General features: G+C 53.8%; 1 protein-coding gene across 7 annotated transcripts in view; it reads left to right on the forward strand.

Moving 5' to 3' along the window:
- PRKAG2 (protein kinase AMP-activated non-catalytic subunit gamma 2) overlaps positions 1-14,374 on the forward strand; it is a 277,321-nt gene that overhangs the window by 47,446 nt on the left and 215,501 nt on the right. Inside the window, exon 1 of one of the 7 annotated variants that reach the window (XM_049715161.1) lies at positions 3,601-3,624. The exons of the other annotated variants lie outside the window; for them this stretch is intronic. Coding sequence (XP_049571118.1) covers positions 3,616-3,624 — 9 coding nt within the window. The 5' untranslated portion in view covers positions 3,601-3,615. Of the gene's footprint in view, positions 1-3,600; positions 3,625-14,374 lie in introns of those variants that run through there. 7 annotated transcript variants of the gene reach the window in all.

The raw sequence follows: 14,374 nt of genomic DNA on the forward strand, positions 1-14,374 counted from the left end.
CTGGACGCTCCGTGAGGGGTGTGGTTACCCTCCTGCAGTGGCGCCTTGTCACAGGAATGAGCTTGGCACGCAGCGTTTGAGTTTGGGGCTCGCGGCTGAGGATGGTGCGGGACTTGGCAAAGGGCTTGTGCCAGATTCCTGGACCGCTGAGACTCTAACCCTGGTCTGTCGCACAGGGGCCGGGTGGGGGCACCCTTACTCACGTGTGACCTGTGTTTCTAGTCTTCTGTGTCACTTACAGAGCGAGGTGATACTGTGCATGGTTTGCGATTTTCCTGCCACACCTCCCACGTCATTGGAATTCTTCGACGTCGCCGCTGTGATTTCCTGACAGCACAGCGTGTGGCTCTGTCCGAGCATCCCCGACAAGACCTCCCCCCTCCTTGCGCACTCAGGTGGCATCTGGGCCTCCTCATTGCCGCAGACTCTCTTTGTGCAGAAAGGTTTGTTTGCAGTTCGGATTTTCTTTAGGGCCAAGCCCCTAAAAGGGGAATTACCACCTTTGAGAGTGCGAGCACATTCCTCTTTTTTTTTTTTTTTCTTTTTTGCGGTACGCGGGCCTCTCACCGCTGTGGCCTCTCCCGCCGTGGAGCACAGGCTCCGGACGCGCAGGCTCAGCGGCCATGGCTCACGGGCCCAGCCGCTTCACGGCATGTGGGATCTTCCCGGACCGGGGCACGAACCCGTGTCCCCTGCATCGGCAGGCGGACTCTCAACCACTGCGCCACCAGGGAAGCCCTCCTCTTATTTTTAATTACACAAGTAATAAGCCTGTGCCACAGAAAACCCAGGAGATACAAATAAGCAAAAGTAAATAGATAAAACGGGGTGGGGTGTGAACCTGTCAGAACTGGAGGGAAATGCACCTGTGATTGAGTCCCCGCGTTGCAACTGGTTTGTCTGTAACCCTGGCGAGTTAGCCTCCCTGAACTACAATTTCCTTATTCACACAATAGACAGTATCTTACCCAGTTACCTACTGTGCAGGTTGAGATGGCGTATGTAAACGCCAGCACGAAAAATACACTCAAGAAACCAATTCCACGAGAAAGGCCGGGTCGTAACCTACAGATGCCTGCGAAGCCTGTTGAGGGGAGGGGGACCCATGAGAACCCTGGGTGAGAGTTTAGCACAAGCCCACGAGGTGGGAAGGTTGGACGGCTGTGGGCCTGGCTCTTGTGGGCCTGGTACGGCACCCTGAAGAATTGGGGTTTGTTCTGTAGGTGATATGGAAATCGTGTTTTCGTTTCTGGTTTAGTTTGGTTTTGCTTTGTCATTTTGGATCTGGTGAAGGTGCTGAGAGTCATGTTTGGAAAGCAGTGTTTAGGAGGATCCATTGGGGGTGGGCGAATCGGGGGGATGGGCCACAGGCAGGACTATCCCCGAGACCAGTGGTAGGGCCACTGGTCCTACCTCCAAGAGTGCTGACCCTCCACCCTCTCAGGAGAGCAGGTGAAAAAGCTCCGAGCCTGAAGAGGAGATGTGAGCCTTCAAGGGTCAGTGGAGACTTTGGAAGCGAGAACATGTATGCAGGAGAAGACGTTGGCCGTGTTCGTGGTGGTAGCTTGGCGGCCGGAGCACAGTGGTTTGTGCTTCTCCGTCTCTAATGAATAGTACCAGGTACCTGAGACCGGGGCTTGCTGGCGGTCAGAACTGCAGAAAGTCACTCCCGCCCCGTAAGTCATTCGCAGGCGCTTGTCTCTAAGGGCGGCAGACCTTTGACCACTTTGGACGGGGCAGCCCGTTTCCCTGGCACGACCAGCTATTCCAGGCAAAACTAATTAGGCTTTTTGCCTCAAGCGTGTTTGTATTGCTTTGGAATAAAGGACTCAGAAAACAAAACAAGCCCCGCTAACCCAGCAAGGCGAGTTCCAGAACCAGCTGGAGAAACTATGGTGATTGGCTGGGTCCCCGGTGGACCCCTCGTTCCTGCGCCCAGGGGGTAGCTGCAGGGCTGACTCCAGAGCGCCGGAAGTGACGCCAGCTTTTTGCCAAACCGTGAGTTTACGCTAGCACTGCCCTCTGGTTCCAGAATAATCCCTCACATCCCAAGCCGATGCTTATTTTTGTCCAAATGCTTTGCTCACACGTTTTCCCAACAGCAGCCCCGGGAGATGTGCAGAGCAAGTGTGTCTCACTCCGGCTATTTCCTCAGAGGAAGGACTGAGGTTCAGAGAAATGGACCTGGGCTGCTGTCACAGAATATTCGTGTTTAGGTCTGAGAGGACCCAGAGGTCTTTCAGGTGACACCAGGGTGACTGCCACCAGGAAGAAGTTGATTATGAGGCTCCCACGCCACGCGGGGGAAGCACAGGGTGGGTGAGGAGGCATGAAGAGCGGGGGAAGATGTGGTTTCTGTGGGAAGGAGCAGGCGAGGCAGCTGAGCAGGCATAGGATTGGCGAGTTTGAATAACTTCAGCTCTGGGGGCTGTGGGCGCAGGGGCCACCCCTGGTTGTCTGGTCCATGGAGGGGTGAGAGCCGGATGGAAGAGGTGAGGGGGTGTGGGCTCTGCATCTGCTGGTTTTCATGAGAAAGATGTGCTCCCAGGGGAGCAGTTTACTCTCTCTAGGGATTGGCGAACCCTGGGAGGGCCATCCCTCCAGGGTCAGTGAGGCCTCAGACGTCAGAGCATCAGAATTACAGGAAATAGGACAGGGTTGATACAGGCAGGGACGGTGTTGCCTTCTAGATGTTTGTTTGCAGGTAGTCTGGTCAGCGTTGAGGGTCTGGGGTTTCAGATGGGAGTTCGATTAGCAGAGCCTTTGGGAAGGGCCTCAGCCATCCTTCTTGCCAGAGAGAAAGCGGCATTCTCTGTATTCCAAGAGCGGGGAACCCCAGGGAGTCCAGGTCTCTGAAGCCATCGTGCTGCTTCCCTCTGAAGGGAGACGGGGACCGTGCAGGGGGCTGCGCTGGCAGAGGACTTGGAGCTCAGATGCCATCGACTGTGGCATCATCAGCCTCCCCCGCCTGCATTTGTCCTGCTGCCTTTTTAAAAGACCTTGCTGGGCCCTCCCTCCTGCCCCCTTGCCTGTGTAGTAAGGAGTTGCCTCCGCGGCAGCCCCCCGACACGGTGGTAATGACAGTTTGCTGCAGTCCCGCCAATGAGGGGATCTGCCCGTGCACTGCCTGCATCGTGAGCTCCGGCCAGCGAGGCTGCCGCCTGCGCCGTCTCGGGCCAGCAAGGCTGCCGCCTGCGCCGTCTCGGGCCAGCAAGGCTGCCGCCTGCGCCGTCTCGGGCCAGCAAGGCTGCCGCCTGCGCCGTCTCGGGCCAGCCCATGCTGCTGCCATCGCTTGTTGCACTGCTTTGGGGACTGGAACACACCCAGCCGGGTCCCCATCTGTTGCAGACGTGCGGCGGCGGCGGCGGCTCGGAGAGCAGCTGAACCCTAGAAATCGCCTGTGCTGAGGGGGCTGGGAAACCCTCCCTCTCTCGGGGACCTTTGGAGCGAGCGAGGCAGCAGGATTTTTCAGAGCCGGGGGCGCTGTGTCTCCCCCATCGCTTGTGAGCCAGCGTTTCCCAGCCCTGCACTTCTGATGAGCACCCGGGAAGAGGAGACCTCCAGGACCACCTGGGGCTGAGTAAGCAGACCTCCCGGAGCTGGATTTCCGCATGCATGGTGATTGTACGTTCGGGGTGGGGGGCGGGGGGTGGAGGGGGGAGCTCTGTTCTCTCATGACGCTTTGTCTCCGCCGTATGCAAGACGGATGCTGAATCCTCGCTTTGTTCCTCGGGAGCCTCTTGTTAAATTAAACACCTCCAAGCCGAACCAAATGTTCCTTCCCTACCTAGGTGCTGTGTGTTCTCTCCTTACGTAACTTTTTCTTGGTGGTTCGGAGAATCACTCGTGAAGGTGGCATGTACGTGCGTGGGCGCATTCATCTGTGTTCCCCGTACGAGTTCAGTCCCCCTCCCCCTCCCACCCACCTGAGTGCGAGGTCTCCCCACACAGTCCCCCCACCTGCCTGAAAGTTCCCTAGCTGAAATCTTCAAGTCTGACGTTCCCTGCTTTTCCTCTCCCTTCCCTGAGTCATCACTGATTGAATCTGTCCCAAACGGAAAAAATCGGGATGCTGCAGGGACCCCTGGGCATGGCCCCGTGGTTCCTGGGAAGGCCCTGGACCACATATTCGCGCTGGCTGGTCTCCTGCCCTTGGAGGGTGAGCTGTCGAAAGCGTACTTGTTGCTTTTAACTTCTGGGAAATACATTGAAGAAACAGAAAACAGGAGGAGGGTGGGGAAAGACAGGAAGGGGAGGAAGAGAGGATGGGAGATGTCCTGACCCACGACTGAGCTAAGGCTGGTCTGTTGTCTGCGGGAAGGAGGAGGATGGAGGCTGAGAACCGGAAGCCTGAACTGGCGCACGGGTCTGCAGAGCCACAAGTGGAGCTGCGGGCTGGACGGGTTGGACCTGGAGACGCGGCCCAGGCTCGACCTCCACCGGCACCGGTGCACGCTGCTTTGAGCAAGCCACGTCGGTTTTCCTCTGGGGGTTTCTTCCCCCTACAGTCCCCTCCCATACGCCAGGGGCTGCACTAGTTATGAGTGGCGAGAACTTGAGCTTAGAGTCCCCGATTGCTGGTATTTGAGTCCTGGTGATTGGGAGAGATGGGTGGGGATGGAGTGGGGTTATAGTAGAATGAAGCTTGAGCCTTTGCTTCTGAATTTACAGTCTAGTGGGGAGAAAAGAGCCTATGAGACGAATCAAGACTCGCGGGCTGTGGGGAATCAAGCCCTGGATCGTGGCAGACTCTAGGTGATGAAAGACAGGTCCTTGGGGTTGGTCGGGGGCAGGTGGGAGAGGGCTGCGCAGAGGAGCTGGGACTCGGCAGGCGCCCCCTGGGCCTGGGGCGCGGTGGGGTGCAGCAGAGGGTTCTGCCTGGAGGCTTACGTGCGAGAGCAGGGGAGACCCCAAAGCATAAACGGTGGGGGGACTCTCAGGTGTGACGAGGTAAGAGGCCTGCCGGAGCCGAGGGCAGGGGGTGGAGAGTCAGCACATGAAGCTTCCTGGGAGTGGGAGAGACACAGGCAGTGAGCTTGAGCCAGCCTCCGTGGGCTCCGCTGACCTATCAGCCAGGTGACCCCTCGCCCTGAAAACAGCCCAGGGAGGCCTCGTCACCCGGCCTCTCAGGACCGGGCTCCTTACCTCTCTAGCTGCTTCCCTAGTTTGCATGGAAACTTCCAAGGGCTCAATCAGTCTAAGGTGGGGTGTTCTGTTTTTGCTTTTGTTTTTACCCACTATTAAGCCTGTGAGACAGATGTAAGCTCCTTTTTACAGAAGAGGAAAGGGAAGGTTAAAAGGTTAAATTCATTCAGGGAAAATAACTGAAAATCTAGGATATTTAAGGTTCTTAATCTTCTTGCCTCACCTAAAGTCGCAAGCGTTGAATTGGGAAGAGAAGCCAGGTATCCTGAGGCCTGACTCCCTCCTTATTGAGGAGTTGAGTGGGGGAAGGGGGCTGGGAGACTGAGGATGGGTGGAGGGAACCTCATCCCAGGCCGTGGGCTCCTCTTCAGGGCTGGTCCCCAGGCTGGTATTGAAATCAGATCTTCAGTGAAACAATCTCTTGAGTCCTACGTGCCAGGCGCTGGCCGTTCCAGGATGAGAAAGACACGTGGTCTTGACGTCATCAATTAATGGTGCTGAACGGCCAGGGATCCCAGAGGTGTGAATTTTGGGTTCTCATTTCGGCTCAGCTGTTTCTGATTTTTGGTTTTTGGGAGCAGACACAGTTTTTATTTTATTTATTTATTTTTGGCTGCGTTGGGTCTCCGTTGCTGCGCGCGGGCTTTCTCTAGTTGCGGCAAGCAGGGGCTGCTCTTCGCTGCGGTGTGTGGGCTTCTCATTGCGGTGGCTTCTCTTGTTGCGGAGCACGGGCTCTAGGCGCGCAGGCTTCAGTAGTTGCGGCGCGCGGGCTCAGTAGTTGTGGCGCAATGGGCTTAGTTGCTCCGTGGCATGTGGGATCTTCCCGGACCAGGGCTCGAACCTGCGTCCCCTGCATTGGCAGGCGGATTAACCACTGTGCCACCAGGGAAGTCCCAAACACAGTTTTTTTAAACTGAGATATAATTGACATACATTATATTAGTTTTAGGTGTACAGCATAATGATTCAATATTTGTATATAATGTGAAATGATCATCACAATAGTTAACATCCATCACCATCATAGTTACAAAAAGATTTTTTTCTTGTGATGAGAACTTTTAAGGTCTCCTCTCTTAGCAACTTTCAAATGTGCAGTACTGTGTTATTAACTATATCAACCCAGCTGTTGACTAATGGAATCCTTCTTGGATTTTTCCAGCCCCTCACTGCTCTCCTTCAAATGACAGAAACCTTATTCTTCCTTTGAAAGTATTCCAGGAACTTCCCTGGCAGTCCAGTAGGTCCCAATGCAAGAGGGCACGTGTTCGATCCCTGGTTGGGGAACTAAGATCCCACATGCCACGTGGCGGGGAAAAAAAAAAAAAATGTATTCCAGTCTCTCTTATCCCAAGACGCCCATCCCCTCCTACCAAACCCCTTTAGCACTTCCTCATATGCTGCCCGTGGGCTAATATAATTTAATGCCTATTCTTTTTGGGTTTTGCATTATTTTGTATTAAGTTGTGTTCATTTAGTTCTTGTAGATTGATTCAATTGATAACTCCCTGTGGTCCGTTGCCCCCCACCCCTGGCACTGTATGGACCCTGTGGCCCATGTCTGGTCATGAAAGCACGCGTCTCAGCTCTCATCATGGGTGGTGACTTCAGGAAAGCAGGGCAGGACCCACAGGCAGGTGGCTTGCTGGAGGCTCTAGCTTCCCCCCCTCCTGCAGCCCTTGTGTCTGCCTGGACCAGACTCCTTTCCCAGAGCATGACTTAAGGTCCTAGAGCCCTAAAGCGGTTTAACGAGAGACTGCAGAGCTCTCGCCTCGATGACTAAAATTTCAGTTATGAGAGGGGTGTGATCAATTTCCTCTTTAACCCCAGAGCCCTTGGGCCCTGGGCTTGGGAGTTGGACTTGAGTCTGAATCTGTGTCCTGCTCTTTACCAGCTGGGGATGCAGGCAAATTATTTCATCTTTCTGCACCCGAGTTTTCTTCTAAAAATGGAGATAACAGTAACTCAATAACCACTGGGTTGGATGAAACCAGCTGACCAAGGGCCAGTTCCGGGCACGTAATAGAGGCTCAGTGAACAGCAGGCCCTCCCTTTAGGTGGCGGTCAGTTGTGGGGTTCCCCCGCTGAGCCCAGCAGAACCTCTCCAACCAGGACCTTGAAGTGACCTGCTTTTCTGAGTTCCCTGGGTCTGTTCACTTGGGTTATTCATCAGGAAATCGAGGCTGGAGGGCTCTGGGTTCTGTTGGGTTCACGTAGTTCCCCTGCGGCTCCAGTCTGGCCACTTCTCCATCTGTCCTTGGTGACGGACACATCCGGTCCCTCCCCCCGGCCTGCCTGTCCTGTGTGGACAGGTTGTGCCCTCGGGTGGGTCATCTGCGTCTCCTGTTCATCCTAAGATACAGCGTGGTGGGAGGTGGGGAGAGAGTAGGAGAAAAGCAAACCTAGACCTGGGTTTCGTTTTGACTTTACTCTGCGGGCAACGTACGTGCTGACATTTTACTGTCTCATGTCTGCTTTTAAGGGTGGCTTCCACATGCCTGTGATCCTGGCCCAGCTCCTCAGTTAGAGCCTTGCTGTGCAGGTCCCAGTAAAGAAGAGAACAGAAGCCGGCGAGGTGGCCAGGACACAGCAGGCCCGCCGGCTACAGGCAGCACTGCATCTACCCCTGGAGGGTTGGGGGGTCCGGGCCACCCAGGGCTTGCAAGTCAGTGTTCAGCGTTGTCTCCCAGCCCACTCCTACTTCTCTTCTGGGTCCAGGGCTCCCAGGATCGGGTCTCACGGCTTCTTGGATTGAGAATCAGACATGGAATCGAGGGCAGAGGAGAGACAAGAGGAGGCACCTCAGCAGACTCATAACCCGACCAACAGACATTCTCCTTGACGGGGAGCTGCACTGACTAAGTCACGTGCAGAGTTTTCACGGCTGAAAGTAAAATTGGGGCCGACACTTGTGGGCATTTGGGGTGGTCTGAGACGTCCGTGGTGGAAGGGGGAACCGGGATGGCCTGTGTTCAGGGGAGGGGTCATAAGGAAACAGACAGAATGTTCTCCTCACCTAGGGTAGGGATGGGGCACGACCCTCCAAATAACCAGGACCAACAAGCAGACTCTTCCATGAACCGTAGTGGGTGTGGGACTGTCTCGGGAAGGAAAAAAGATGACGAAACGTGAGGTATGATGCATCAGGGCAAAAAGGCTCCTTCCGCACGGGAGTGAATCTGGCCCTCGGACCTGGTGCTACCGTTCCGGCGCGGGTTGAGGTGGACGCTCCTTTGCTTTATGCAAACCGTGGACACCCGATGGCTAAATCCTGCCCGCCCCGTTCTTCTTATCAAAGCTGGGAGATGTGGGAAGACATTTCTAGAAATATTTTCACCAGTAAGGATCAGAAGGGTGATTTCTACTTACCCAAAAATCAGCTATAATTTTTTAACTGCCATTACCGTTAGCCCTTCCCTACCCAGCTTTGGCAGGAAACAGGCAGTTCTTAAAGGCGAGTTTCTGGATGATGGAAACTCCTCCCCAGATAGAGCACTTGACTGGCCAGGTGAGCCTTCCTGTCTCAGAGTCAAGACCGAGCTGGTGGGGCGTCTGGACGTGCTCTCGGGGGAGTGTCTGCATTTCATCAGAGAGCAGGACTGATACACTTTTAAGGCCAGGAAGGCAGAGGTGGAAGGGAAACTTCCGGTACCCAGGTGCCGGGGAGAGACCTCCAACAGAGGGGCAGGGCAGCAGCCGCTCCTTCTGAGCGAGGCCAGGCTGACTCTGGCCCAGCGTGCCGGGGGCTTCCTGATACTGCACGGATTTGGGGGTGGGTGCGGGTGGGGAGGGGCTGGACAGGGCTGAGGATTCATCCGTTTTGAACCGATTTTCTGCTCAGATTCCCGGAGCCCCCCGGCCCCTGGTGGGATTTGCCCTTCGCGCTAAGCCAAGTCCCAAGCCAGGCGTTTACCCAGAAGGGCCAGGCCTGGCTCCGAGCTCTGCTGCAGGCATCTGTCGCCACCCATTCACTCTGAGTCATCCCACACACAATCTGCTCAAATCACAGAGCCTTGAAATGCGCTTTCCAGTTGGCCTTCCACCACAGATCGGGGGTGGGGGGGCACTCGGGAAGAAGGAGGGTCCCGGGCGGGGGTGGGACACGCCCAAGTCTGGCCTGGGGTAGAGCCGGGGGGCTCGGAGTGCCTTGCCTGGGGCTGAGAACCCCTTGCTTCCATCCCCTGGGGTAGGGTCAGGATGCCCCTCCCAGCCTCGCCTGCCCCTCGAGGTCTCACTAGCGGCCACCTGGCGGCTCTCCCCGGAGGACTCACTCCTCTTCCAGGCTGGCTGCCTGCACAGGGGGCGCTGGGCCTGGCTTGGGGGCTGGCCAGCTCCACCCCCGGGAGAGGCTCGGAGACGGGGCCTGGGAGAGGAGGGGGCCCCAGCTGCTGCCTTGGTCTGTTTCTCCTCCTCATTTCAGCCCCTATTCCCTTCCAAACCCCTGCTGGCTAGATGGGAACCATTCCCCCACTGTCTCCTAGGGGAGGAGAAAAGACTTCAGCCAGAGTCGCAAGTGTTTCTCTAAGTCTGGCCCCCGACCTGCACCAGGGTCTCCTGGGGGCCGCGGTCCCACCCCACCCACTGAATGGAGGTTCCCGGCAGCATCTTCTGTGCCCTGAAGACCAGCTTTGCAGGAGAGGAATCTCTGTGCGTGAGTTGGAATCAGCCTTTTCCCCTCCTGCTCATTTATCTAAAAAGAAGATTCTAGACCTTGCCCAAGGTCCAACCTGGCACCGAGTCTAGCAGTTTCTCCCCCCAAATCAGTTTTTTCTAATTTCACTCATGGAGAAAGATAAGGAACTCATTGTGCAATTGCCCCCCAAAAATCCAAAGAATATTTTCAATAATCTCAAATGCCTAGGGACTCTGGTTAATCCAGGGTCCTGACTGAGATGCCAGCCATGCCTCATCTGGAATCCTAACTGTCAGAAAACTGGAGCCCAGTAACATGCACTTAACAGTGAAGCCAACGTGACGTCACCCGGGCTCTGACACTGGAGGTACTTCAGGACCTCAGCAACCGCCACTCTGACAAAATCTGGAATCCAGTAACTAAAGATGTCCGGTTGAGATAAGCTGGCTGTGGCTACTGTTCCTCATCACATTTCAATATCCACATGTTCTTGGCGCTCGGTGATCCCTACGCCTCCTACTTGGCAGGAGGGAAAAGTGTAGTTTATGGAGAGGGGATGGGGAATCGTGGCCTCAGCCCCGGAGTGTCCTTGGGCATCCCCTTCTCCACTCCTAGGGACCCCTGCAGGGCTCCCCAAGCTGGCTTCACCCAAGCACTTTTTCTGTCGCCACACCATCCAGTTTTCTCTCTTCTCTTTCTTAGGCCTTCAGAGTCCTCTTCTGAGATGAGCTCATCCAATAACCTGCCAACTCAGAGAAAGGGTTAGTTTAAGGAGTTATCTCTCCTGGTTACTTAAGTACTGCCTTGATCCGAATGAGGGGTCTTTGGGTAGGAAATGTGAGCACCTTTGTAGCTTTGGAACATCTCATATTTGGGGATTTACCTTTGGGAGAAATTGGGCTCTTCGTGTCCAGCAGATCTTTCCTCCTGGATCTGTAGCTACTGTGCGTCTAAACTGGGCTCTGGAAAGTGAAACACTGGCCTTTCATATCCCTGGTAAGGGAAGACGGGACAGCTGCGCCCTATCTGATGTGTGTAACAAGGTGCTTTGGCACCAGGAGGGCAATTGAAACTGGAGGATTTTAGCTAGAAAATAAAGTATGTAACTGGTCTGTAACACACAGCACAGCTGCTTCCTGGAAATTCTACTCCCACTGCTTGAAAAAGCATATTCAGTATTCCAGAATTAGTAACATGGACATCTTCCCTGGATTCTGTGGATTGCTTGTTTTGTTTTTTTCTCGCCTATGGTATAGGGATGGGTGGTGGTTGACCAGTCACTTTTGGGTCAGCTTTACTGACCCGTAGTCTACATACAATAAAATTCGCCAGTTTTAAGTATACAGTTAGGCGGGTTGTGATCAGTTTGCAGTCACGTGACCCCTAGCCCAATGGTGATAACGGAACATTTCCATCACCCACAAAAGGCCCTTCTGGTCCCTCTGCAGCCTGTCCCCTACCCATCCCCCTCTTGAGACTGAGGGTGGCTCTGTGTCTTCCCTATGAATGTCTTCCAGCACCACCCCAGACACACAGGGGCTACTTAACAGATGTTTAAAAGGATAAATACATCAGTGGTTCTAACATATTTTTGAAATCCCCATGAGACGTCTTCTGGTTCCTCCCATTCACCCTCGGTTCTGAAAGATTGTCTAACACGCATTCGTTAATAAATACTTTCTGCATTCAGTCATTCCTGATCTCAGCCTTCTGATCAGCCTTAGATAATCAGTGTCACCAGCGTTGATGAAGAGCCAGCTAAAAGCAGAGACTCACTGTCTTTGTTGCATGTGCTGTCCCGGGCAAGTGTGCAGTTCCCTTTCCACTTTTCAAAAGACTAGAAACGCTGCAGGAGCATCCGTTGCCATTTTTTGTTGTCTCCCATCCTAGACCAGAAATCACTGACCTACGTCGCCCTCACCTTCTTTGGTTTTGGGATTTTTTTTTTTTTTTTGGCAGTAAATGAAGTCAGCACTTGAGCAATTTAGGGGCACACCTGGAGAACACCCCCAAAGTTTACAGGGACTTTCTGTGTCCCTAATTCATCACCAAGGGCTCAGAGTCCCTTCACTTTGCCTGGCTGAACTGCCCTTTCTCCTGTAAGTTTGGGACCGATCTTGCAGCGATCAGGGTGCCGTTGAATCTGGCTCTTTCCCCTAATCACAGCTCTGAGAGACAAGATGCTATGGTCTACTCACTGGGCTCAATAATAATATTTTGCCCCTAAATAATGGCACCTTACCCATAAAAATCAGTCATTTCTTTTAAAGTAATAGCTAACATTTCCCAAGTAATTGTCATGCATTATTATAATCTCTTTATATGTTAGTTCAGATGTATTCTGTGTTTACATATTTATATGTTAACTCATAATTTCGCAGGAACTCCTGTGACTCCCATTTTGTAGATTAGGAAACTGAGGCACAGAGAAATTAAATTTCACAGGATTACCTAGTTTTCTGATCATCTGTTGCTATATCACAAACCACCCCAAAGCTTAAGGATATGGCCTGGGATCATCACTGGTCTAGGGGCTGCCTGGCTCAGTCCAGCAGTTCTCCTTTGGAGTTCCTCATACATTTTCAATCCAGTGGCCCCCGGGGCTGGAGTTCTGAAGGTTTCTTCATGCTCCTGTCTGGCTCCTGAGTTGGTTTCACATCCCTTTCTCCATATGCTGCTTCACCACGTGGCTAGCTTGAGCTTCCCCAGAGCATGGTGGTCTCAGGGCGGTGGAATTTTTAACACGGCAGCTTTTTTTTCCCCAGAGAAGAGTCCAGGAGAGCCAGGGATAAACTTCTTATCACCGAACTCAGAAGTCTAACTAACTCAAGTAGTTATTCTGTGCTTCCAGGTTACATCAAAAATTAAATAGAATAGACACAAACGTAGGTTACACGGGTGCCATTGCTCACCCATCCGGCCAATGTTCGGTGGTCTGACAGCATTGTCTGTTGGTGAGGCTGTGGCATAAACAGATGCTGTCCTGCACCAGAGCAGAATGACCCAGACCTAAGGAGGGCAGGTGGCAACGTCTGTCAGAAGCCGTGACCGCGTTGCCCTTTGAGCAGCGATCACACGGTCCTAGAAACATGAAGAACATGCAGAGTTTTCACCACAGCAGCCTGTGACGTAGATGGGGGGTGGTGGAGCTATTGTGTTCCGTGTAGAACACACCGCAGATACCAGAAAACCCTATGTGCCGACTTTGAAAGATCTCCTGGACATACACAGTGATAAACAAGGAATGGAGCAGAATATATACCAGGGAGCCCTTTGTATTAGAAAGGGGAGAAATACTTGACGTCTGCACTCATGTAAAGAAGCCCCAACTGGATGTGCAGCTAGAAGTGGTCCCTTTGTGTGTGTGTGGGGGGGGGGGGCGTGGCACGGATGGGGACAAGGGTGGAAGGGCCCGGCTTTTCAATTGTGCATCCCTTTGTTTTGACTTTCAAATCCTATGAGTTTATTTTTCCGTCCGCACACAAAAAATTAGTCGGATGACATAGCTGTTGCTCGCAGAGCGCTCACAACCTTGCCAGAAAGTTTGTGCGTAAACGGCAAATGGACAGTGCTTGAGGGGGTTGATTTTAAATGTAGTGGGGTGAGACATCATTTCCAGCGGACTTGACAGCAAAGGCGTCATGAATCCACGAGACCCGCATTAGTTCTGAAGGATGAGGAGGACAGGAGTGGGTGAAGAGGACGGGTCAGTCCCAGCCGGACAGCGTGGTGCCGGCCGGCGCCTCTCAAACCCCAGGATGGAGGAGGCAAGCCGACCTGCTGGCCTTGACACTGGACCCTTGAAAGCTCCATTGTGAGAGCCACTGGCTTACAGTTACATTCCAGCGACGTATGTTATTTTTTTATAAATTTACTTATTTATTTATTTATTTGGCTGCGTTGGGTCTTCGTTGCTGCGCGCGGGCTCTCTCTAGTTGCGGCGAGCGGGGGCTACTCTTCATTGAGGTGCGCGGGCTTCTCACTGCGGGGGCTTCTCTTGTTGCGGAGCACGGGCTCTAGGTGCGCGGGCTCCAGTAGTTGTGGCTCTTGGGCTCAGTAGTTGTGGCTCGCGGGCTCTAGAGCGCAGGCTCAGTAGTTGTGGCGCACGGGCTTCGTTGCTCCGTGGCATGTGGGATCTTCCCGGACCAGGGCTCGAACCCGTGTCTCCTGCATTGGCAGGCGGATTCTTAACCACTGCACCACCAGGGAAGTCCATCAGAGTATTTTAAATCACAAATTGTTGGCAATAAAGGAGGGCTGGCTTCCTGACTGTTACCTTTAAGATGGTTTGTGTATAATAACCTTGAACTTGTGGGGGGTCGTGAGCCCTGGTCTGGAGGTGGGGAGGGATACAGGTGTCCCAGGCCGCGTGCAGGCAGCAGAATAACCAGGAGGAAGCAGATGTTAGGCCAGGCTGTGGCCTGGGTGCCCTGGACACCAGGCGAGGAGGCAGGAGGGACCACAGAAGGTTTCAGCCAACAGGGTCTCTGCTCAGTGCTGCCCTGTTCCCCAGGCTAGGCACACAGGCAACAGAGGACCAGACCACATGATCTTCTAACTGTGTCCTTTGAACCATGAAAACGGGGCCGTGTGCAA

The sequence above is a fragment of the Orcinus orca genome, chromosome 9 (assembly GCF_937001465.1).
Source record: "Orcinus orca chromosome 9, mOrcOrc1.1, whole genome shotgun sequence".
Lineage (NCBI taxonomy): Eukaryota > Metazoa > Chordata > Mammalia > Artiodactyla > Delphinidae > Orcinus > Orcinus orca.